General features: G+C 44.5%; 1 protein-coding gene across 4 annotated transcripts in view; it reads left to right on the top strand.

Moving 5' to 3' along the window:
* The window catches only part of sobpa (sine oculis binding protein homolog (Drosophila) a), a 320001-nt gene extending 299854 nt beyond the window's left edge, over positions 1–20147 (top strand). For 3 of the 4 annotated variants that reach the window (XM_078212388.1, XM_078212391.1, XM_078212390.1), the window contains exon 9: positions 18413–18535. Coding sequence is in view for 1 of the 4 variants with exons in the window: in XM_078212389.1 (XP_078068515.1) it covers positions 18413–18669 (257 nt within the window). In the remaining 3 variants the exon portion in view is untranslated. Of the gene's footprint in view, positions 1–18412 lie in introns of all 4 variants that reach the window. The other variant, XM_078212389.1, reaches the window with a different exon arrangement.
* The last annotated feature ends 5593 nt before the right edge of the window (positions 20148–25740 follow it).

Genomic DNA, 25740 nt, shown 5'->3' with positions numbered 1-25740 from the left:
ACCAGGAACCCAATTATGGAGTTACTGTCCAAGTGGCTTCTTCCACCCTCCCTCATACCACCCCCAAACCCATATGTGCTCAGAAACATAGCTGAGCAGAAATACTGGGCCAGCCGAACACCACTGACCATCAGCTGAGTAAGCTGGCAGGTTGGTGAAGAAACCATTCCATGGGGTTGACTTCTAAAAGGACAAAACCTTACCATCAGCCACTGAGTTAAGTAAGACCATCAATTGTGGGTAATTTCAATGTAAACAGCAACAACGTAGAGAAGTGTGTAAAGGAGGCTTTGTGGTCTTGAAGGTCAAGAACAAAATGAGTACATGCTCCCATGAATCTGGTAAATTACTTCCTTCTACACCATGTCGTCTATCACAGATCAACTGATAAGAAGCTTAAGAAATAGAAGATACATTGATACCATTTGCTTTTGCGATTTGACTCGGGTATCATTCCATTCCAATTCTGTTCCCGCACCTAGTGGTGCACTAAGGCAGACTTCCGTCCATTTCCATTGCTAGTAATTCCAGGAACAGGTCACTAGTCTGTTGCCAGGGCCTTATAGCTTGAGGGATGCCGCTCCACATGAGCTGTGGCTGACGAGGAGTCTCTCCCACTCTTACTGCCAGCCATTGGTGTGTTTGGAAGGTTTTGCAGGTTAACAGACTCAACCTGTTTGACCACATTATGATCCCATCTTTCTTGACCATCAAATCCTGGGACGGAACTCGAACGTGGAGCCTCTGGTTCAGAGGTAGGGACGGTGCCACAAGACCTCCATCCAGGCTTCATTGCCAGTAGCATTCATTATACTTGGCAACAAACCTTCAATGGATGTTTGCATTGAAAGTTCCACTGATTAGATGTCAAAAGCAGCACTGCACACTTTTCAGGAGATCTGGAACTGTGCGAACAGGACAAGTGAGTCAATCAGATTGAAGGATCCTTACTGAGCAGTGCAGAGACCATACCAGGAAGTAAAAGTCAGAAATATTTAACTCAAATGCCAAATCACGTACAGAAAATGAAATAAAATCAGACAAAGAATATGGATATAAGAGAGGTAAGAGACAAAAAAGTTTAAATGTATATATATACTTTTTAACATCTGAAGAAATGAGACTTCACACCAGCAGCAGTTAATTTTCAATGCTGGAGTAATTAAGACTTAGCATGCCATTTAAAAATTCATTTAAACTTGAATGCACCAGAATAGCTTTTTCTGACATGTTTGGTGATTATCTATCATATAAGTGCAGCAACTCTATACTCTTGCATGTATTTGAATGCTGAGTCTCTAGATGTGTTATAGGAAAGCATGTAGGGTAGCGCAGGAGCAACTTCCATATTTCAAATGCACATGCATAGTTGCTGAAAGTTGCTGTCAGATATACTCCTTAATAAAAGTAAACACTAATAGCCTTGCCATTTTACCACAAAATCCAGCCCATTATCCATATTTTAGTATTACTGCTTGAGCATTGAGGACTGTGATGTACAAAAAAGTTTAGTGTTTATTTATTAGTGTCACAAGTAGGCTTACATTAACACTGCAGTGGAGTTACTGTGAAAATCCCCTAGTCGCCACACTCTGGCGCCCAAACGGGTATACTAAGGAAGAATTTAACAAAGCCAATTCACCTAACCCGCACGTCTTTGGAGTGTGAGAAGAAACTGGAGCACCCGGAGGAAACCCACGCAGATGTGGGGAGAACATGCAGATTCCGCACAGACAGTGACCCAAGCTGGGAATCTAACCCAGGTCCCTGGCGCTGTGAGGCAGCAGTGCTAACCACTGTGCCACCATGCTCTGCGTTAAAAGAATTTGTATAATCCAGATTACTGTATCACATCTCAAGCCACACATACATCCACCATCATTTTGCCAGGCACCAGCATAGATAAAGGCAACCAGCATTTCATAGAAGTGGTGAATCAGCACCTCACAACACTCATTAAGCAGGGACAATCTAATGCCTGCATGAATTAGAGGTTTATTAGAGAGGTAATGAATGATCATGGTCCCTAAATCTAAAGTGAAGAATGGGAAAGTACAGATGCCGGGGGAAGCCATCATGCTGGTGAAATGATGCATCCATGATGCTATGACCATCATGCATCTGATGTTTGAGGCCAGAAAGGAGAGAAAGATCCAAATATCTCAGTGTCCAGCATAAATCATTATTGAATTTTATTTTTCATTTTAAGAACTGTCTTAACAATCCTAGGGATTGGCTGATATTATCCATCAAAAGGAGCCTATTTTAGTAATGGGATCCACCAGCCAGGAGACCACAAAAATAATCTGGATTTCTGTTTGCTCAGAAAAGTTTCAATTCTATTACAGCACAAATTCTTGTACCCAGGAACCCGGTTCTTTGGTGTGGCATGGAGTTGTTCTACATGGCTAATGATACAAATATTGTCTACAACAATCTATCAAACATGGCAACCAGTTTCACAAGGCAAGATCCCACCAACAGCAACGGGATAAATGTTCTGGGTGTTGAGGGATAAATGCATTGTTAATAGTGCTGCAGGAGTGATTGCATTCAACTGAGAGCGTTAACAGGGTGTTGGTTTAAGTGCCTTATTTAATGTACATAGCAGATGAGAAAAGTCTAGGGTACTGAACACGATATAAATTGCTTCTCCCCTAGCTCTGTCTGAAAAAATATTTTATGTATTTATATATTATCAAAACACCATTTAATTTTCTGCTCCATGATATTTCCTTTCCTTTAATATATAGTGACTTTTTAAAAAATAATTTACTGTTTAAAATAATCTGCCAATAATGGACAAAAGTCATAAAGTGTGAAGTGCTAAGTCATAAGGCTGTACATAATCATTTTCTAAGAGTATTATAAACACTAAAAATATTCCCATTTACAACCTACACTGAAATAAAAGCTGTATTTTATATGAAAAATATTCCCTATCCACCATACATTATAAATAATACCAGATGCCTCACAGTGAATTAAGGCAGTAATCCGATCGAGGGGGTTCAGATGACAAATATAAAGCACTCAAGCTTTGCTCTGGTGGTTTATGATGTCATCTGAACCCCTCGATTGGATTACTGTTTTGCAATGAACTGAGAGGCATCCAGTGTCCTCCGCATTACTGAAAACAATGTGCATTCTTTAATGTTCGCAATAGCTAGACAGGGTTCTGACAGCAGCAACAAGGCTCAAACTCATTCTTCACTTTTTTTAAATAGTCCAGGATAGTGAAGGTGTGTACAAACTGGAGCATGGCATTTCCAACCGGCATATCTGAAAAGGTGCCAGCAACCCATTCAGAGAAAAGAAATTGCATTTGTTGTATCTTAATGTGTCCATTAAGAAATATTCCAATTACTTTTTAATGCCCTGATTATTCTAATTTAGGCAAACACAGCAGCTATTTTGTAGCTGGTAAGGTCCCACAAAGATGATTAAGCAGTTGCTGATTCATTGTGGAAAATACTCAAGAGGATGAAAAAGTGGAATCCTTCTGGTTTTGAATTCAGCTGCATACTTTCTCTTGATTTGAATCACATGAGTCATAATTCTCAATCCCCTGTGATGCTCTTCATTCTACACCCCTTAAGTCAATTTAGAGAAATAGAAACCAATTTTGGAAAGAAAGATCTTGCATTCATATGGCACCCTCACGTTCTCAGAACATCCCAAGTACTTTTGAAATGACTGCTGTAATGTAGGCGAATACAGTCATCAGTTTGTACACAGCAAGGTCCCACAAACAGCAATGAGCTAAATAAGAACATAAGAACATAAGAAATAGGAGCAGGAGTAGGCCATCTAGCCCCTCGAGCCTGCCCCGCCATTCAATAAGATCATGGCTGATCTGAAGTGGATCAGTTCCACTTACCCGCCTGATCCCTATAACCCCTAATTCCCTTACCGATCAGGAATCCATCTATCCGTGATTTAAACATATTCAACGAGGTAGCCTCTACCACTTCAGTGGGCAGAGAATTCCAGAGATTCACCACCCTCTGAGAGAAGAAGTTCCTCCTCAACTCTGTCCTAAACTGACCCCCCTTTATTTTGAGGCTGTGCCCTCTAGTTCTAGTTTCCTTTCTAAGTGGAAAGAATCTCTCCATCTCTACCCTATCCAGCCCCTTCATTATCTTAGATCCCCCCTCAGCCTTCTAAATTCCAACGAATACAAACCCAATCTGCTCAGTCTCTCCTCATAATCAACACCCCTCATCTCTGGTATCAACCTGGTGAACCTTCTCTGCACTCCCTCCAAGGCCAATATATCCTTCCGCAAATAAGGGGACCAATACTGCACACAGTATTCCAGCTGCGGCCTCACCAATGCCCTGTACAGATGCAGCAAGACATCTCTGCTTTTATATTCTATCCCCCTTGCGATGTTGACAACTCTCAAGTTCCCTGTTCTTCTTTAAATAGTATCATGAGATCTTTTATGTTCCTTTAAGAGGGTAGACAGGCTGTCATCTTAAAGAAAGCAACTCTGACAATGTAGCACTCTTCCAGCAGTACCCAGGGTTTTGAGTCTAAATTATGTTATGCTCTTCTGGACGGGTACTTGAACCCACAACCTTGTGACTAAAAAATTAGAGTGCTATCAATGACCCAATGCTAACAACTGCATTAATCTAACACACTATTGGTCATAGAAGTGGCACCCTACCAAATAGTCTGATGGTATGAATTGTTGCATGAGTGAACAGAGACATGCGGATGATGGGTAAAATCAAATGGTTGCAGTTACCTGCATCTCAAATAATCTGGACACATTGGCTCTGAAATTCAAGTGTGCCCATTTTGCGCATACTGGTTGTTGCAGGTTACATGCTATGCACTGAATGGTGGTCATGAGATGTCCCAGATATTGGGCCTTGAGCCTCATTACAAGGGATCCATAGAGGGAGGAGGATGGGTCAGGAGAAGATATCAGAGGATGGGAGCAAAGGATCATAAGGCAGGAATCAGAAGATCGAAGAACGGTAGGGTGATAGACAATTTTCCACAAATGTGGGAATGGGGGATGATTAAGGAGGAGATCTCTTGTTCTGGACTAAATGTACTCAAGTGAAAATCTTACCTTGTAGGTGTACGCAATCCAGTACAGTTAATTGCAAACTAGGGGCAATTTACACAACAATAACGTGTTTACTGACATTCAGTTCAGATTCCAACAGAGCCACTTGAGATCCTCATTACCTCATTACAGCCTTGATTCTAACATAGGCAACAGAACTGAACTCCAGAGGTGAGGTGAGAGTGACTACTCTTGACATTAAGGCAGCATTTGACTGAGTGCAACATCAAGGAACCCTCGCAAAACTGGAGTCAATGGGAATCACGGGGAAAACTGTCCAATGGTTGGAGTCATACCTAGTACAAAGGAAGATGGGTGTATTGTTACTGATCAATCATCTCAATACCAGGGCATTGCTATAGGAGTTCACCAGGGTAGTGTACTTGGCCCAACCATCTTCAGCTGCTTCATCAATGATCTTCCCACCACATGAGTTAGAAGTAGGGATGTTCACTGATGCACAATGTTCAGTACGTTTTGCAACTCCTCAGATACTAAAGCAGTCCTTGTCCATGCGTAGCAAGACCTGGGCAACATTTAGGCTTGGGATGATAAGTAGCAGTAACATACAAGCCACACAAGTGCTAAGCAATGACCATCTCCAACATGAGAGAATCTAACCATCACCCCTTGACATTCAATGGCATTACCATCACTGAGGCCCCCATATCAACATCCTGGTGGGTCACCATTCACCAGAAACTGAACTGAGCAGCCATATAAATAATGTGCCTACAAGAGCATGTCAGAGGCTAGGAATCCTGCAGAGAGTAACTCAGCTTCTGACTCCCCAAAGCCTGTCACCATCTACAAGGCACAAGTCAGGAGTGTGATGGGAAAGAATTAGAGGGATATGGGCCAAACGCAGGCAACTGAGTCTAGCTGGGAGGGCACCAATGTCGGCATGGACCGGTTGGGCCGAAGGGCCTGTATTGCTCTGTGACTTTATGACTGCAATAGATAAAGCAGCCAGCTCACCATTACTTTCTCAAGGGCAATTAGTGACAGCCACATCCTATGAAAGAATGAAATGTTAGACGTCCACCTCTATTCACTGGAAACTAAATTGAGTTTTCCAAAGGATCAGTGCAGCCAACAACCAGAGGACAATTTCATCCCTTTATGTGCTGGATTCCAATCCAAATCCTAGAGGCAAAGGTACAGCATTTGACTTCTATACCACTCAGTCTTTTGAATAGTTTATATTCTCTTCAGTGCATGGTCTTGTGAAGTAATGAATGAGTTTTAAGGACATGTTCCTGTAATGAATTATCAGAAGCATTATCTTCAATAGCGACAATGTCCTTCCTCAGATGAGGAGACCAAAGGTGTTGACTCACCAAGGCCCTGTATAATTGCAGTAAAACATCCCTACTCCTATACTCAAATCCTCTTGCTATGAAGACCAGCATGCCATTATTTTTCTTCACCGCCTGTTGTACCTGCATGTCAACCTTCAGCGACTGTTGCACTTTCCCTTTTCCTAAACTGCCACCATTCAAATAATAATCTCCCTTCCCGTTTTCGCCACCAAAGTGGATAACCTCACATTTATCCACATTATTGGGCGGCACGGTAGCACAGTGGTTAGCACTGCTGCTTCACAGCTCCAGGGACCTGGGTTCGATTCCCGGCTTGGGTCACTGTCTGTGTGGAGTTTGCACATTCTCCTCGTGTCTGCGTGGGTTTCCTCCGGGTGCTCCAGTTTCCTCCCACAGTCCAAAGATGTGTGGGTTAGGTTGATTGGCCATGCTAAAAATTGCCCTTAGTGTCCTGAGATGCGTAGGTTAGAGGGATTAGTGGGTGGATATGGGGGTAGGGTCTGGGTGGGATTGTGATCGGTGCAGACTCGATGGGCCGAATGGCCTCTTTCTGTACCGTAGGGATTCTATGAGAATAGACTTCTATGAGAATTATATTACATTTGCAAGTATTTGCCCACTCAGTCAGCCTGACCAAGTCACCCTGCAGCCTCTTAGCATCCCCCGCACAGCATACACTGCCAACTGTGCAAATTTGGGGATATTGCATTCAATTCCTTTGACCAAATCATTAATGTATATTGTGAATAGCTGGAGTCCCAGCACTGAACCCCTGTGGTACCCCACTAGTCACTGCCTGCCACTCTGAAAAGGACCTATTTATTCCCACTCTCTGCTTCCTGTCTGCCAACCAGTTCTCTATCCACGTTAATACATTACCCCCAATACCATGACCTTTAATTTTGTTCACTGATCTCTTGTGTGGGACTTTGTTGAAAGCCTTCTGGAAGTCCAGATACACAGCATCCACTGGTTCACCCTTGTCCACTCTACTGGTCCCATCCTCAAAGAATTCCAGAAGATTTGTCAAGCACGATTTCCCTTTAGTGAATATAGAATATGTATCCCTTTAGGATATAGATAGGCTGGAAATTTGGGCAAAGAAATGGCAGATGGAGTTCAATCCTGATAAATGCGAAGTGATGCATTTTGGTAGAAATAATGTAGGGAGGAGCTATGCGATAAATGACAGAACCATAAAGGGTGTAGATACGCAGAGGGACCTGGGTGTGCAAGTCCACAGATCCTTGAAGGTGACGTCACAGGTGGAGAAGGTGGTGAAGAAGGCATATGGCATGCTTGCCTTTATAGGATGGGGCATAGAGTATAAAAGTTGGGGTCTGATGTTGCAGATGTATAGAACGTTGGTTCGGCCGCATTTGGAATACTGCGTCCAGTTCTGGTCGCCACACTACTAGAAGGACGTGGAGGCTTTGGAGAGAGTACAGAGGAGGTTTACCAGGATGTTGCCTAGTATGGAGGGGCTTAGTTATGAGGAGAGATTGGGTAAACTGGGGTTGTTCTCCCTGGAAAGACGGAGGATGAGGGGAGACTTAATAGAGGTGTATAAAATTATGAAAGGCATAGATAGGGTGAACGGTGGGAAGCTTTTTCCCAGGTCGCTGGTGACGTTCACGAGGGGTCATAGGTTCAAGGTGAAGGGGGGGAGGTTTAACACAGATATCAGAAGGACATATTTTACACAGAGGGTGGTGGGGGCCTGGAATGCGCTGCCAGGCAAGGTGGTGGAGGCGGACACACTGGGAACGTTTAAGACTTATCTAGACAGCCATATGAACGGAGTGGGAATGGAGGGATACAAAAGAATGGTCTAGTTTGGACCATTGAGTGGCACGGGCTTGGAGGGCCGTGCTGTATTGTTCTTTGTTCTATGTTTGAATCCATGCTGACTTGGACTGATCCTGTCACCGCTTTCCAAATGCTCAGTTATTACATCCTTAATATTTGACTCCGGCATTTTCCCCATCACTGATGTCAGGCTAACCGGTCTATATTCCTCCATTTTCTCTCTCCCTCCTTTTTCAAAAAGTGTGGTTACATTAGCTACCCTCCAATCCACTGGAACTCTTCCAAAGTCTATAGAATGCTGGAAAATGATCACCATTGCATCCACTATTTCTAGGGCTTCTTCCTTAAGTACTCAGGGATGCAGAGCAACAGACCCTGGGGACTTCTCGGGTATTAATCCCAGCAATTTCCCCAATACAACTCCCTGACTAATAAGGATTTCCTTCAGTTCCTCCTTGATGCTAGACCCTCTGATCCTAGTATTTCTGGAAGGTTACTTGTGTCTTCCTTAGTGAAGACAGATCCAAAGTATTTGTTCAGCTGGTCTGCCATCCCTCATGTTGCCCATTATGAATTCAAATACTAACCAGGCCTGAGTCTGCTTAGCTTCTGAGATCAGACGAGATCGAACATTTTCAGACTAGTATGGCCGTAGGCCACATATTCCTCCCAGATGTGTTAGGTAGCCCACACATTAATTGTGTTGACTATTTGTTGCCTTTGTTGCACTGGATTGGCATGGAGATAGCCCTGATCCTCTGTTATGGACAGGGATGACAGAGAACTGAAACTTCTCTCTCATTAAACTTCCCTTAATGTCCATAATCAATGCGTTTTTATGAAAAGGAAGATTTTCTTAACCCCTGAATGTATGGCCAATCTGAGTAACCAACAGCATGCTTTTTGTGGGTTTAAATAAAGAGGATTATTTATTCATATGCTCACTCCAAAGTTCTAATGCTATATCACTCACTTGGCACTCACACATGAGAAAAATATATTTAAAGAGAATAGTGCACTTTTCCGAGTCGTAAACGAAAGGATAGTTTGTAATTCATGTATTTCACTCATCTCAAGAAGAACATGTTAAAAAATGTTGGACATACTTGAGTAGGTCTTAATAAGGTATTCATACCTTAGGCAGTTTAACAGTAAGTATTTATTGACGACAGAAACTTACTGAATACATAGGCACAGTAAGGGTCTAAGCTAAGGGCTATACAATGCTTGCCTTTACACACGGCTCTGTCCAATACTATACTGACCACTTGATGTGGGTTATGTGTTCTCTTACATCTCTGTATGGGTGGTCCCTTATATGCCAGATCCTTATTCCCAAGCTGGGAATCGAACCCAGGTCCCTGGCGCTGTGAGGCAGCAGTGCTAACCACTGTGCCACTGAATGAGGTTCCTGATTTTAACCACGGGCCTCTCATTATGCAGTGCTGTCCACCAGCAATAGTCCTTCATGCCACCTCGTGATGATAAGAGATATCTCCTTGACCTGTTTCATGATTTCCCACTGGTAATGAAGATGTTACCGGGAGAGTGAAGAGGAACAGGATTTCACCCTTCCTATCCACTGCCCGATTGGAGCTTCCAAAGCAGCATTGGAGAATGTCTGTATACAAGACCTTTTTTATTCGTTTGAGCTGCAGTCACCCAGGCAAGTGGAGAATATTCCATTACACTCCTGACTTGTGCCTTTATAGATGATGGATTGGCTTTGGGGAGTTAGGAAGTGAGTTACTAACTGCAGGATTCCTAGCCTTTGACCTGCTCTGGTATTTATACGGCTAGTCCAGTTCAGTTTCTGGTCAATGGTAACCCCAGGATGTTGATAATGGGGAATTCAACGATGATAATGTCATTGAATGTCAATAGGTGATGGTTAAATCCTCTTTTGTTGGAAATGATCATTGCCTGGCACTTGTGTGGCACAAATGTTACTTGCCACTTGTCAGCCCAAGCCTGGATATTGCCACACTCGGTCAAATGCTGCCTTCATGTCAAGGGCAGTCACTCTCACCTCACCTCTGGTATTCAGCTCTTTTGTCCATGTTTGAACCAAGGTTGTAATGAGGCCAGGAGCTAAGTGGCCCTGATAGAACCCAAAGTGGACGTCACTGAGCTGGTTATTACTGAGTAAGAGCCGCTTGATAGCACTGTTAATGACTCATTTAATCACTTTATTGAAGACCGAGAGTAGACTAATGGGGTAGTAATTGGCCAGGTTGAATTTGACCTGCTTTTTCTGTACAGGACATACTTCAACAATTTTCCACATTATAGGGTAGGTGCCAGTGTCATTGCAGTACCGGAACAGCTTGGCTAGCAGTGTGGCAAGTTCTGGACCACGAGTCTTTAGTACTGTTGTTAGAATATTGTTAGTATTTATAGCATTAGCCTTCAGCTGTTTCTGGGTCCTTTTTGTTCATAGTATACATAAATGATTTGAAGGAAAATGTAGCTGCTCTGATTAGTAAGTTCGCAGACGACACAAAAATTGATGGAGTTGTGGATAGTGAAGAGGATTGTCAGAGGATACAGCAAGATATAGACCGGTTGGAGACTTGGGCGGAGAAATAGCAGATGGAGTTTAATTCGGACAAGTGTGAGATAATGCATTTTGGAAGGTCCAATGCATGTAGGAATTATACAGTATATGGTAGAACCCTTAGGAGTATTGACAGGCAGAGAGATCTGGGCGTACATGCACACCGATCACTGAAAGTGGCAATGCAGGTGGATAAGGTGGCCAAGAAGGCATACAGCATGCTTGCCTTCATCAGTCGGGGCACTGAGTATAAAAATTTGCAGGTCATGCTACAGCTGTACAGAACCTTAGTTAGGCCTCATTTCGAGTATTGTGTACAATTCTGGTCACCACACTACCAGAAAGATGTGGAGGCTTTGAAGAGGGTACAGAAAAGATTTACCAGGATGTTGCCTGGTATGGACGGCATTAGCTATGAGGAGAGGTTGGAGAAACTTGGTTTCTTCTCACTGGAACGAAGGAGGTTAAAGGGCGACCTGATAGAAGTCTACAAGATTATGAGGGGTATGGACAGAGTGGATAGTCAGAAGCTTTTTTCCCAGGGTTGAAGAGTCAATTACTAGGGGACGTGGGTTTAAGGTGCATGGGGAAAAGTTTAGAGGAGATGTACGAGGCATGTTTTTTACACAGAGGGTGGTGGGTGCCTGGAACCTGCTGCCGGGGGAGGTCGTGGAAGCAGATACAATAGTGAGTTTTAAAGGGCATGTGGACAAATACATGGATAGGATGGGAATAGAGGGATATGGTCCCCAGAAGGGTAGGGCGTTTTAGTTAAGTCGGGCAGCATGGTCGGTGCAAGCTTGGAGGGCCGAAGGGCCTGTTCCTGTGCTGTAATTTTCTTTGTTCTTTGTTCTTTAGTCCTGTGTTGTAGCTTCACCATGTTGACACCTCATTTTTAGGTATGCCTAGTATTCCTCCTGGCATGTCCACCTGCACTCTTCATTGAACCAGGGTTGATCCCCTGGCTTGGTGGTAATGGTCGAGTGGGGGATATGCTGGGCATGAGGTAACAGATAATTCTGCTGCTGCGGATGGTCCATAGTGCCTCATGGATGCCCAGTCATGTGTTGATAGATCTGTTCAAAGTCAGTCCCATTTAGCATGGTGGAAATGCCACACATGATGGAGGTATCCTCAATGTGAAGACAGGACTTTGTCCCACAAGAACTATGTGGTGGTTACTCCTACCAATATTGTCATGGACAGATGCATCTGTTGCAGGCAGGTTGGTGAGGATGAGATCAAATAGGTTTTTCCCTTTTGTTGGTTCCCTCACCATCTGCCACAATCCCAGTCTAGTGCTATGTCCATTAGTACCCGACCAGCTCAGTGTGTGGTGGAACTACTGTTGTGGGAAAAATCCAATAGTAGTCAGATTTCGAGATTCAGAAAATACGATTTATTAAATGGAGCTCCATGGAGACAAAGTACTTGGTCTGTAGCAAACCTTCTCTCAATTGTATGCCGGGAGCGGTTCAATTTTATACCCTTTACACAATGAGTAGACCGGTGATTCGAACATTATCACATTGTTTAAGTGAGTACAAGTATTTAACATTTTATGAATGGGTACATTTCCCCATGTTTACAAGAGTACAAACAGGTATAGACATTTAGCATTTTATGAATGGGTACATCTCCTTATGTCTGTATCTATCAATGGCTAGTTTCGTCTCGTTCAGGTGCTAATCGGTTCCCTCGCATTCATATTTCCCGCCTTCCTTTAACATTAATCTAAGCTCTTTGTTTTGGGGTTTCCTTATCTTAAAAGATGTCTTGACCCTTGGCTTTGGCTTCCTGAGGTGTTTGTTTGCTATGAGTCACTGTCTGTGATTTGGAAATGGCTTGTCTGTTAGGTTTTTCTGAACAGCAGGAGCCTGTGTCTGCTCTTTTGGCTTTCCCAGTTAACCCTTTATGTGCCAGGCAGCCATTTTAGAGTGTGCTTTCTTGTATTGCCATTTTAGAGTGTGCCCCCCTTGTATTTTCCCCCTTACACTACCAACCCACTCTTGGTGATGGACATTGAAGTCGCCCACCCAGAGTACATTCTACACCGTTGCCGCCCTCAGTGCTTCTTCCAAGTGGTGTTCAACATGGAAGAGTACTGATTCATCAGCTGAGGGGGGGATGGTACGTGGCAATCGACAGGAGGTTTCCTTGCCCATAGTTGACCTAGTGCCATAAGACTTCATGGGGTCCAGAGTCAATGTTGAGGACTCCGAAGGCAACTCTTTCCCACAATATACCACTGTGCTGCCATCTCTGCTGGGTCCATCCTGATGGTGAGACAGGACATACCTAGAAATGGTGATGGTGGTGTCTGGGACATTATCTGTAAGGTATGATTCCGTGAGTATGACTATGGTTGACTAGTCTGTGAGACAGCTCTCCCAATTTTGGCACAAGCCCCCAGATGTTAGTAAGGAGGACTTTGCGGGGTTGATAAGGCTGGGTTTGCCATTGTTGTTTACAGTTGATGTTGTGTCAATTAATTCCTTTGAAAAGAAGCTGACTAAATATCTAGTGTGATACTTTCCTCGCTGCATTGGCTTGAATGAATTCTTAAATACATCTACAGACAGCATCTTTACAAGTTCATCAAAACTAACAGAGGGTATAGGATAAGGACACTGAGATGATCAAATACTCCAAGGAGCAAAGTATTCTGTTGGGCTCTGGCTGAAAGTATTGAATAGTGGACATGTCATAGAGTCATAGAGGTTTACAGTATGGAAACAGGCCCTTAGGCCCAACTTGTCCATGCCGCCCTTTTTTTTAAACCCCTAAGCTAATCCCAATTGCCCACATTTGGCCCATATCCCTCTATACCCATCTTATCCATGTAACTATCAAAATGCTTTTTAAAAAATAAAATTGTACCCACCTCTACTACTACCTCTGGCAGCTTGTTCCAGACACTCCCCACCCGCTGTGTGAAAAAATTGCCCATCTGGACACTTTTGTATCTCCCCCCTCTCACCTTAAACCTATGCCCTCTGGTTTTAGACTCCCCTACCTTTGGGAAAAGATATTGACTATCTACCTTATCTATGCCCCTCATTATTTTATAGACCTCTATAAGGTCACCCCTCAGCTTCCTACACTCCAGAGAAAAAAGTCTCAGTCTATCCAGCCTCTCCTTATAACCTCAAACCATCAAGTCCCGGTAGCATCCTAGTAAATCTTTTCTGCACTCTTTCTAGTTTAATAATATCCTTTCTATAATCGGGTGACCAGAATGTACACAGTATTCCAAGTGTGGCCTTACCAATGTCTTGTACAATTTCAACAAGACGTCCCAACTCCTGTATTCAATGTTCTGACTGATGAAACCAAGCATGCCAAATGCCTTCTTCACCACTCTGTCCACCTGTGACTCCACTTTCAAGGAGCTATGAACATGCACCCCTAGGTCTCTTTGTTCTGTAACTCTCCCCAACGCCCTACCATTAACTGAGTAAATCCTGCCCTGGTTCAATGTACCAAAATGCATCACCTCACATTTGTCTAAACTAAACTCCATCTGCCATTTGTCGGCCCACTGGCCCAATTGATCAAGATCTCGTTGCAATCAGAGTTAACTTTCTTCACTGTCCACTGTGCCACCAATCTTGGTGTCATCTGCAAACTTACTAACCATGCCTCCTATATTCTCATCCAAATCATTAATATAAATGACAAATAACAGTGGACCCAGCACTGATCCCTGAGGCATACCGCTGGTCACAGGTCTCCAGTTTGAAAAACAACCCTCTACAACCACCCTCTGTCTTCATCTGGGAATGGATGAATATTCAGAAGTTTTACTTTGTTACCTTTGGGAATCAGACAGTATTTATGGGGAATATTTGCCCTGAGTATTACATGGATGAGGTAGATTCTAAGATGAGGTTAATTGCTTATAGTCTATGAAGGATGCAGGCAGGATGGGGCCAACGTGTCATTTCTCATCCTGTATTTTATTCTTTCTAAACTTCACTATTCTGTTGCATCACATTAGATCAACTTTGGAAAATACTTTCTAAGTCTGAAGTTAAGTAACATGCTCTCAAAACAGGCTTTGTACAGTCAGCATCAGACCACAGTAAATGGGGATTAATATGACACGATCCACTTTTATTGGTCTTCAGCAAAGTGGGAGTCAAGTATAGCAGCCCGCTGGTCTTGGTACTGGGCTAGCAACCTAGAGGTTGTTAGTTTGAGTGACAAGTTATGAAATCGATATCTGGTCATTTGTAACTCCAAAATAAAAACATGAAAGCTGCTGGATTGTTATACACATTCAGCAGTTCATTCATGTGTGAAATGGGAAGGCAATTTTCCACTTCCACTGGACCTGGGCCTGAATATTGGACCATGAATTCCTGATTCCCCAGTGTAGGATTTGGAGGGTAGCCCAAAGATGGGCTGGGGAATCCCTCTCTGAAGCCCCCGCGTAAAGATTTACCTGGCACTTGTTGAGAAGCACTAACTTCCCCTGGATCATTGCGTTGTATTGGGAACCATCCAACAAAGCAATTTAAATCGCTAACTTCGGATGGTTCTACCAGTTTAACACTCATAGTTACGCAGAAAATGTCAGAAGGACAAAAAGCACTTCTAACTTCAGAGGAACTGAAGAGCCAGATCAAGCCCCACACGGGAAATCCCAACACGCCAGGCACGCCCCCACCGCCCCCCCCCCTCCCACCACCCCCAACCAAGTAAACCCCCCATCTCACACCCAACCCGACACCTCTCACCTCAAGTGAAGATCCATCCCTGACTTGGCCACCCCCAAACTCAACAACACACAGCCCGACCACCCCCAACCCGACCCCCCCAACCCGACCACCCCCAAACTCAACAACACACAGCTCGAGACCCCCCAACCCGACCCCCCTAACCCAACCACCCCCAAACTCAACAACACACAGCCCGACCACCCCCAACCCACCCCCCCCAACCCGACCACCCCCAAACTCAACAACACACAGCCCGACCACCCCCAACCCACCCCCCCCAACCCAACCACCCCCAAACTCAACAACACACAACTCGAGACCCCCCAACCCAACCCCCCCAACCCGACCACCCCCAAACTCAACAACACACGGCCCGACACACACCCGACCCCTCTGAACGACCACCCCAACCCGACTCCCCAACTCGACACCCTCCTAACCCGTCCCTGCAACCTGACCCCCCCAACCCGACCACCCCAAACCCAACAGCCCCAACCCAACTCCCCCAAAGTCAACGACACATAACCCAACACCCTCTTCCTGATAAGAACCGACACATCCCTGACCCAATACAATCTGATACCCCTCCCGACCTGAAAACCCCTGACCCCACACCTCCCCACCTGACACTCCCCCTAACTCGACACAAGACAGCCATCCATTCCCCAGACCCATCCAACCCACAGAGCTGACACACCCCTGACCCGGCACACACCCGCCCCCCCCCCCCCCCCCCCCCCGACTCGACACCCACCCCCAACCTGGCACACTGGCACATCCCTCATCACAAGCTGTTACCCCAACCCATCATGACCGGAATACCACCCCTCACTCCGCCCCCCCACCCCCCACACACACACACACAATGTCCAGACTCCCATCCCATCCACTTACCGGAGAAACTTACCTTCTCCATTTCAACTCACTGACTTTACAGCAGCTATTGCCATAAAAAAGGATGCATGTCCCCCACTCCTGCATTGGCTGCTTCAGCCACTGACCTGCTTCACTTCCTCAGTCTCACCCAGCCTGGAAGATCAGGCAGTTTGGGTGCTTTGGTATTCGAGTGTGGTTAAGTTGTTACGGAGTGGCAAACTGCCACTGATTGCCACTCCGAGGACATTACAAGCCATTTACTGTCTCATGGCGACCGGGATTGGGCAATGAATACTGCAATGCCAGTCTTACCCAAGTCCCAAGGTAAATAAAAAGGTAAGTCATAAATATGTTGTGATATGGAAAATACTTTACGTTTTAAAACCTGGCTTTGGAACGTTATTGCTGATTATCTTTACATTTGACTCTTTTCAACCCTTTCTCTGTCAATACTGTTGAAATATGTGCATCTGAGATTATCCAAATCTTTTTTCTTTAGATTTCTCATGGTGAGTATTGTGAAGTTGGATTATGAGGCAATGCATGTATTCTTTTTTCAGTATTCCGATTGAAAATGTTAAACTTCTTACATGTGCCAGTGTTGCAAATGAATCCTGTTTATTGGATGAAGGTTTGAATAAAATGACATGCTTCTCCTCCAGGTTTGGCAGGGAAGGATGGTGAAGGTGGGGCTGTGTGACCCTGACACAGTTTGCCATCGATAGTCACAAGAACTGCAACTGAATGTGACCCACACAGGAGATCATGTTCAGTCTGACCATTGTTGAGATAATAGAATGAAGACGACCAGCTGTTCCGTTGTCTTTACTGCCTGCCCCGCTTATCACAGCAACTCTACTCATTCATTCGTGGGACATGGGCGGTGCTGGCTGGCCAGGATTTATTAACCACCCCTAGTTGCCCTTGAACAGAATGGCTTGCTAGGCCATTTCAGAGGGCAGTTGAGAGTTCACCACTGTGGCTCTGGAGTCACATGTAGGCCAGATCAAGTAAGGACCTCCCTAAAGGACATTAGTTATCCAGTTGGGTGTTTCCGACAATCAACAATAGTTTCATGGTCATTATTAGACTCTTAATTCCAGATATCTTTATTGAATTCAAATTCCACCATGTGCTGTGGCGAGATTCGAACCTGGGTCCCCAGAACATTAGCTGAGTTTCTGGATTAGTAGTCTAGCGACATTACCACTAGGCCATTGTCTCCCTATTAATTCAAAGTCACTTTATTCAAATGCTCTGGTAATTCTGTTTTTTTTAGCTTTTCATTGTATTATAGCACAGAAATGGGCCAGTAGGAATGTGCCAGTGTATTTGCTTTTCAGGAACCCTGGCACAGACACGATGGGCCGAATGGCCTCCATTGTGTCATCCGCGCCCTGCTTTTCTCAACTTTAATCACTATCTTTTAAATTTTCCTTCCTAGTATATTTATCCAAGTTCCACAATCCACCCACACTGAATTAAAACAATTGAAACATTGGCACGGTGGTACAGTGGTCAGCAATGCTGCCTCACAGCGCCAGGGACCCGGGTTCGATTCCTGGCTCGGGTCACTGTCTATGTGGAGTTCGCACGTTCTCCCCATGTCTGCGTGGGTTTCCTCCAGGTGCTCCGGTTTCCTCCCATAGTTAGGTGCATTGGCCATGCTAAAATTCTCCCTCAATGTACCCAAACACGCAGGAGTGTGGTGACTGGGGGATTTTCACAGTAAAAAGGAAAACCTACTTTTGACACTAATAAGTAAACTTTAAAAACTTTGTTTTTGTTTGTACAACAGAAAATGACTTTGAATTATCGAGGTGGGCGGGGGGGGGGGGGGTGAACTAATCGGGGTGGGTGGACTGGATGTCCTCCCCCGCCCTGTGATGTTGTGACTGGTATCTCTGGAAGAGTGGTTTTATCTGATGGGGTGCGCGGGATGATGGGCGAAGCAGGGATGGCAGAGAGCTGGTGGTGAAGGTTTAACTGGGCGAGTCGAGGCCGGGCTGATTCACCCACAGTTGCGTTCTCTTTTCAGGAATCTCGGTTGACAATCCGCTGAGCAGCCTGGAGAAATGGAGCAGCGCAATCAACTTCCCCGCCACCAAGACGCCGGCAGCCGGCAGCTCCCCGGACAGCAGCCGCCCGGAGCGCCAGGGGTTGAGCCAGGTGACATCCCACCGCAAGCGGCACTACTTCCAGTGTTCCGAGCTGAAAGAGAGAATCTGGAGCAATTCCGTCCAGGAGAAAACTGAGTCCAACCTCTCCTCGTCCTCCTCCTCTTCTCCCCACTAGATGATGTACAGTAACCATCAGAACAAAGTTTTGTGGCATTCCTATTTCTGCTCCCTCCCCCCTCTTTATTTCCCTGTGACTTGACACTGTCCCCAGAGTGACCTGCTCCAGGGCTGCTATTATTTCTTCTGTCCTTTTTTTTTAAACACCAAAAAGAAATGGATGCACGGACCAATTTTAGGTATTTCTTTTTAAAAAAAAATAGATTTATTATTTAAACCCTTTTCTCCCGTGACTGTTCCCGCACCGAACCTGGGATTAGAAAATACAGGAAGGTTATGTGGTTGAATCTGCCCATCTTTTGCTGCTAGCCCGTAACAGCTGGAATTGCGACCCAGCTGCTGGCTCGCCTGCTCAGCCGTGTTCAGGAAGGAGACGCAGAGAGCAGGGTCATGTCGTTCGGAGTTGAAGCAAAGCAGTTGTGGATTGCCTTGACTATCTGCTGGGAGTTGGGTGCAGATCACACGGCCAATGTTGACAGTCTTGCTTCCTGGCAGCTGCTGCTGTCTCCATCCTTTTTGTTTGTTTAGAAAACAACATTATCTTTTCAGTGTTACCTGCTTCAATGACCCTTGGATCCTATTTGGATAGAAATGGGAAGCTACGCGAATGATTGTTTCTGGGTTTTTTTTATTTACCGTGGCTGTTCACACTGCTACAACATGGCCAGGAGAAGCTCAACAGTTGTTCAATACGTTGTGTTTAGATCCCCCCCCCCCCCCCCTCCACCCCCCAAATCTTCTCCTGGAGGAGAACACCTTCAGGGAGCCACAAGAAGGAGTGTTGGCTGAAGACCTCCTGATGGGAGAGATCTCTCTCTCTGTGTCTGCGGCGACATTTCAGAGCCAGTGCTGAAGGAAGTGGGTGAGACAGACCCTTGCAACCACCCCGGGCACACAGTCGCGCGTTTGTTAGGATGATCAACATGGTACGGTCAAAGTAACAAATGCAAACATTGCAAAAAAAAAGTGAGGATCAGCCTCTTGTAATTTTTTTTTAAAAAAAATATTTCTGCCTTTGCTTTCTCCTCTCTTGAGTTGAAAAGAGAAATGTGCAATTTAATCCGCGGATGCTGGGTGGAGGAAACAGGGTAGGATGTATACTTGTCTGCACTACAGTTAGGCCCAGCCAATAGTGCACAGTGTCGCCCACACAGCCCGCTGGCACTGCCCTTGAAGGATAAGTGGGTGTCTCATTTTGCATGGTGACTTACGTTGTGCAATCAACAGTTTGTTTCGATGTTTTGTGTAATTATTTTTAAAAGTCCGATAAATATGATACCATATCAAAATTGTTTTTTTTGTTTAATTGTAGTCATGTACAGCGGTGTGGCATCCCCCCTCCCCCCCCCCTCCCTGTCCCTTCCTGCGGTGTAATTCAAGCCAACAATGTTCACACCAGCTATCATGGCAAAGCACAGACACTCCCGTGACTGGAGCTCATGGAGCCGCAGCTCACAGTGCGGGCATGGCCGAAGTCTTTCTGCCCCCTGGCATATGCCATCTCCGGTACCATTTGAGGGCAGCTCCAACATGTTGTGATCTAGGAGGGAGGGGGGAGAGGTGATACTGGGCATTGTAACCTGAGCTGTGTGTGAGTAAATATTGATCTTTTCAATGAGTTGTGTTTCATGGATGTATAATTTAGTTTATTTTTTTGCCTCTTTGTGAATTTAATTGTTACATGTTTTTTAAAAAAATCTCTCTTCCCGTTCTGTTTTATTTCCCAAGCACTAAATCCATCAAAGTGGCTTTTATTTTTCCTGGTGTAACTTTTCAGAAATGTAAGAGCTGTCCCGCTGATGTCATGGGATCCAGTGACAGAATGAATGAAGGGAAAGTTCAAACCCGAGCTGCGAGCAGCCGCTGCCCCCTACCCCCCTCCCCACTCCCCACCACAGCCCCAAACGCTTCTCATTGCCTTTTCTCCCCAGGCTTGTGCTTCAGACAGGAAAGGCAGTCTGCTGGCTGCGACAGACATGTCACACGCCGTGCAGACAAAGCAGCCTCTTTGCGCTCTCTCTCTCAGCAGGAAGGTGAAGCCTGTTTCCAGGTTGGAAATTGTTGAGTCAGATTTGATTCTGAAATACGAAGCTGATGGCGGACTATTTAAGACCGGCAATCCTAATGTGTAAACCCATTCAGAGAGAGAGAGAGATGAAATATCAGCCCAACAAATTACTCGCCTCCATTTTCCTCTTCCATAGCAACACAGGAATTAGGAGCAGAAATAGGCAAATTCAGTCCTTGGAGTCTGTTCTACCATTCAATCAGATCATGACTGGTCTCAAATCTATTGCTACCCATGCTATATTTCTTTTTTTCAGAAGAGAACCCACCATCAGCTGGTCTCAGCATTATGAAGTGAGGGTTCACTACAACTATTGTATTGGTATCACCTCTGGCCCTTTGTCTTTTATCTTTATTGCTCAGATGTGAGATGCCGGCATTGGACTGGGATGGGCACAGTAAGAAGTCTCACAACACCAGGTTAAAGTTAAAGGTTTATTTGGTAGCAAAAGCCACTAGCTTTCGGAGCGCTGCTCCTTCGTCAGGTAAGTGGGAGTTCTGTTCACAAACAGGGCATAAAAAGACACAAACTCAATTTACAAGATAATGGTTGGAATGCAAGTCTTTACAGGTAATCAAATCTTAAAGGTACAGACAATGTGAGTGGAGAGAGGGTTAAGCACAGGTTAAAGAGATGTGTATTGTCTCCAGCCAGGACAGTTAGTGAGATTTAATCTCACTAAATTGAGTTTGTGTCTTTATATGCCCTGTTTGTGAACAGAACTCCCACTTACCTGAGGAAGGAGCAGCTCTCCGAAAGCTAGTGGATTTTGCTACCAAATAAACCTGTTGGACTTTAACCTGGTGTTGTGAGACTTCTTACTGCGTTTACCCCAGTCCAACGCCAACATCTCCACATAATGTAATTTCCACCAAAGTTAGGGCAGCCAATCACAATGGAAAGTCCTGGCGCTGAGTTCTGGTTGATCCCAGGCTGATGATGGGCTGACAGTGTTTGCTGTGTGTTGGGCTGACAATGTCCCAGTAAGAATGAGCCGCCCCCCCCCCCCCCCCCCCCCGTCCCCATCCCGGTTAAATTTGCTGCCCATGAGCATGGAGACACCGCACAGAACTGCCCGCCTCTCAGTTTAATTTGAGTTGTCCTGTGGTTGGCGTGGAAACCAAATTTGTGCATGAGGCACCTCATTCCGAGATGGTGTTTTACTCTGCGTCTAACTGTATAGTTAACTGACTGAGGGGTTGCTTGATATTGACACTGTTTGAGAATGGGATTGGACATATATTTTTGATCTTCTAATGGCACAATAATGTAAAAATGGACGATAGGTAATCAACAGTCGCCTTCAAGACAAAATTAGAATTAGCTCTTGGGACTAAAGGGATACAGGGGGAAGGCGGGATCAAGATATTGAATTTGATGATCAGCCAAGATCATAATGAATGGCGGAGCAGGCTCAAAGAGCTGAATGGCCTACTCTTATTTTCTGTGTTACTATGTTTACATCCAGCTCCATGTTTGTTCTCAGTGCTCAATGGGCAGGTGTAGAACAGGTTGCCGACTGCTTGTCGCCCATCTTGTGCTGACGCACAAACCCAATTTCACCCCATAGATTGAAAAGATGGGACTATAGTTGCCCTAAAATGTGAAGGAATAAGTGTTATCCAGACCCCTGGGTACATTGCTGTGATCATGCACTGCGCACCAGTAATAACTGAGGCATATAACATGGAGATCAAAATGATGCAATATCTTCACTCCAAATATGTTTGCAGCTGGATGTAGAACTCTTTTCACTGTTATTGGTGTAGTATGTCAATAGGCCTTGTACAAGTGTATTCTGTACAGTGGACAACACAATGCTAGGATTTACATTCTTCCCTCTAGCACATCCCCAAGACAAGGTGAGTCACTGAGCTGTCAAAGGTGTACACATCCGCTTTTAAGACATTGTGTACGGTCATATGCATCTGCCACCTGGGGAAAAGAGGATCTGGAATTAAAAACTAGTCTCAATAATGGTAATCATGAAATGATCATTGTTTGTTGTAAAACAAAATCTGATTCGCAAATGTCCTTTAGGGAAGGAAATCTGCCATCCTTGCCTGGTCTGGCCTCCGTGTGACTCCAGACAAATAGCATTGTGGCTAACTCTTAATTGCTCTCAGGGCCAATAATGCTGGCCTTGCCGGTGAAGCCCACATCCCATGAATAAGTAACACACTGCTCCACTAAAGCTTGCCATTAAATGGTGACTATTATAGACAGTGCTTGTACAGGGAAATATATTTCAAACCAGCAAGGACTTGATGCTTTTGCAATTTGTAAACACTAGAATCCTTCCCCTTCTAAAACATTACACCTTCTAATGAATATCTGCAAAAGTGTTGCACCTGTTTTAAACAGTGCAAAACTTTCTCATAATATCACAAGAAATATAAACAGGAATAGGCCATTCGGCCCATTGAACTTGCTCTGCAATTCAATAAGATCACAATTGATCTGACTGTCACTTCACTTTGTTGCATGTCTCCCATAACCTGTGACTCCCTTGCAGTTCCGAAATCTGTCTAACTCAGTCATGAACATATTCAATATATTGCTGCTTCCACTGCTTTCTGTTGAAAATAATTTGTAAGAGTAATGGCCCCATGAGAAGGAATCCTCCTCATCTCTGTCTGAAATGAGACACCACGGGTGGAATTCTCTGGCCACGCTCGTCTAAAAGCCAGAAATCCACACCCAACCATTAATGGTGTTTCACATTCTTTGCAACCCACCTGCTAAAATTCCAATGGCGAGCAGGATGGGAGAATTCCAGCCCCCTTATTTTTTAACTGTTTGCCCTAGTTCTAAATATCCCAATAAGTGGAAACATCCTCTCAGCATCTTCCCTGTCACGCCCCCTCAGAAGACTCAATAAGATCATATATTTCTAATTTCCAATGATTATGAGCCCAACCTGCTCACACCTTCCTCATAAGACAACCCCTTCATCCCAGGAATCAGCCTTGTGAATCTCCTCTGAACTTCTTGAAGTGCAAGTATGGTCCCTTCTCAAGTACAGAGACCTGAACTGTACACAATAATCTCCAAGTGTAGTCTCACCAATGCACTGTACATTTACAGCAGTACATCCCTACTTTTATGCTCCATCCCCATTGCAATTAGGGGCAACATTCAATTTGGCTTGCTAATTGCTTTACTTGTACTTCTAACCTCTTTGTGATTTAGACAAAGACGCCCAGATCCCTCTGCCATGCAGCATGAAATAATATTCTGTGTTTCTGTTGTTCATGCCAAAGTAAACAATTTCATATTTCCCCACATGATACTGAGTAAGCCAAACTCTGTCCATTCACTTAACCTAACTCTAAACCTTTGCAGACTCTTTTTATATCCTCCTCACAACTTGCTTTGTATCATCAGCAAATTAGCTACAAATCAATTGGTCCCAAGTCATATGGATCATAAATAGCTGAAGCCCTGGCACTGATCCCTATGGCACTCCACTAGAGTTTGCCAATGACCCATTCATCAGGACTCCATTTCGTTTTAGTTAGCCAATTTACAGTTAACTGGAGGTATGTGTCAGATGGTGACACTCTTCAAAGCTTCAAGTGAAAAAGTAAGCATACCTTGGAAAAGGTACAATACGTTTTGATGTAATCGGGTTAGCATGCGGGCAGGAGATGTAATAGCTCAGAGACTGAGTTAACTACGTTTTTAATTCATTCATGGAATGTGGGTGTCACTGGCCAAGGCAGCATTTATTGTCCCTAATTGCCCTTCAGAATATGGTGGTGAAGAGCTGCTTTCTTGAACCTCAATCAATGTGTTTCTATGAATTGCTCTCAATGCTGTTACAACAGTTGTTAGCCCATTTAATATAGAGTTCAACAACTGCATTGAAACTGCAAGCTCATATATCCAAGTAAACATATCACTTAATCTGATAAAAGCACTTCACAGACGAGGCATTTAAATTGACAATTGCACATTCCAAACTTTCAATTTGTTCTCCATGTAACTCCTGTTCATTTGTTATGGTTTTGGATTGCTGCATACCTGGAGTACATGGTTGAGAAATTCCTCATCCGTTATTTTGATCTTTAATGATTGGAAAAATCTCAGGCTGGAGCACAGAATTTCCTGATTATGTGCTCCTGCCAGCAGTAAGCCTCCCCCAAAGAAAGTATGCCAGAAAACAGACTGTTGTCTGCGGTCAGAAAAATGACAGCCAGTGAGGGTCAGAATTACATAGAAACCCGAAGCAAGAGTAGACCATTCAGTCCTTCAAGCCTGCTCCGCCACCATTCATTTTGATCATGGCTGATCATTAAATTCAATATCCTGATCCCCCCCTTCCCCCCATATCCCTTGACCTTTCAGCCCCAAGAGCTATATCTAATTTATTCTTGAAACCACACAAGGTTTTGGCCTCAACTACATTCTGTGGTAGTGAATTCCACACATTCACCGCGCTCTGGGTGAAGAAATTTCTTCTCACCTCAGTTCTAAAAGGTTTACCCCTTAACCTCAAACTATGACCCCTAATTCTGGACTCCCCCTCCATCGGGAACATTCATTCTGAATCTACCCTGTCTAACCCTGTTAGAATTTTATAAGTTTCTATGAGATCCCCTCTCACTCTTCTAAACGCCAGTGAATACAATCCTAATTGACTTAGTCTCTCCTCATATGACAGACCTTCCATCCCAGGAATCAGCCTGGTAAACCTTTGCTGTACTCCCTCCACAGCAAGGACATCCTTTCTCAGATAAAGACACTAAAACTGCACACAATAGGTCAGGTCACACCTGAAGTATTGTGATGTCTTTGGAGCCCAAATTTGGAAAATCTTCCTTTATGTCTTGTTCAAGAACTAGAATTATCCCAGAACTTTGAAAAGGCAGAGAGAACCGAACTGTCTTTCTCTACATAACTGTGTTACTCATGACTTGTGTATGTAGAGAGGCTGAATGGGAACATCACCTGAATAGAATTCCCAACAGTGTAAAACTGAGTGTCTCCTAACACAAA

The sequence above is a fragment of the Mustelus asterias genome, chromosome 5 (genome assembly GCF_964213995.1).
Source record: "Mustelus asterias chromosome 5, sMusAst1.hap1.1, whole genome shotgun sequence".
NCBI lineage: Eukaryota > Metazoa > Chordata > Chondrichthyes > Carcharhiniformes > Triakidae > Mustelus > Mustelus asterias.
This window is presented reverse-complemented; position numbering and strand designations above follow the sequence as displayed.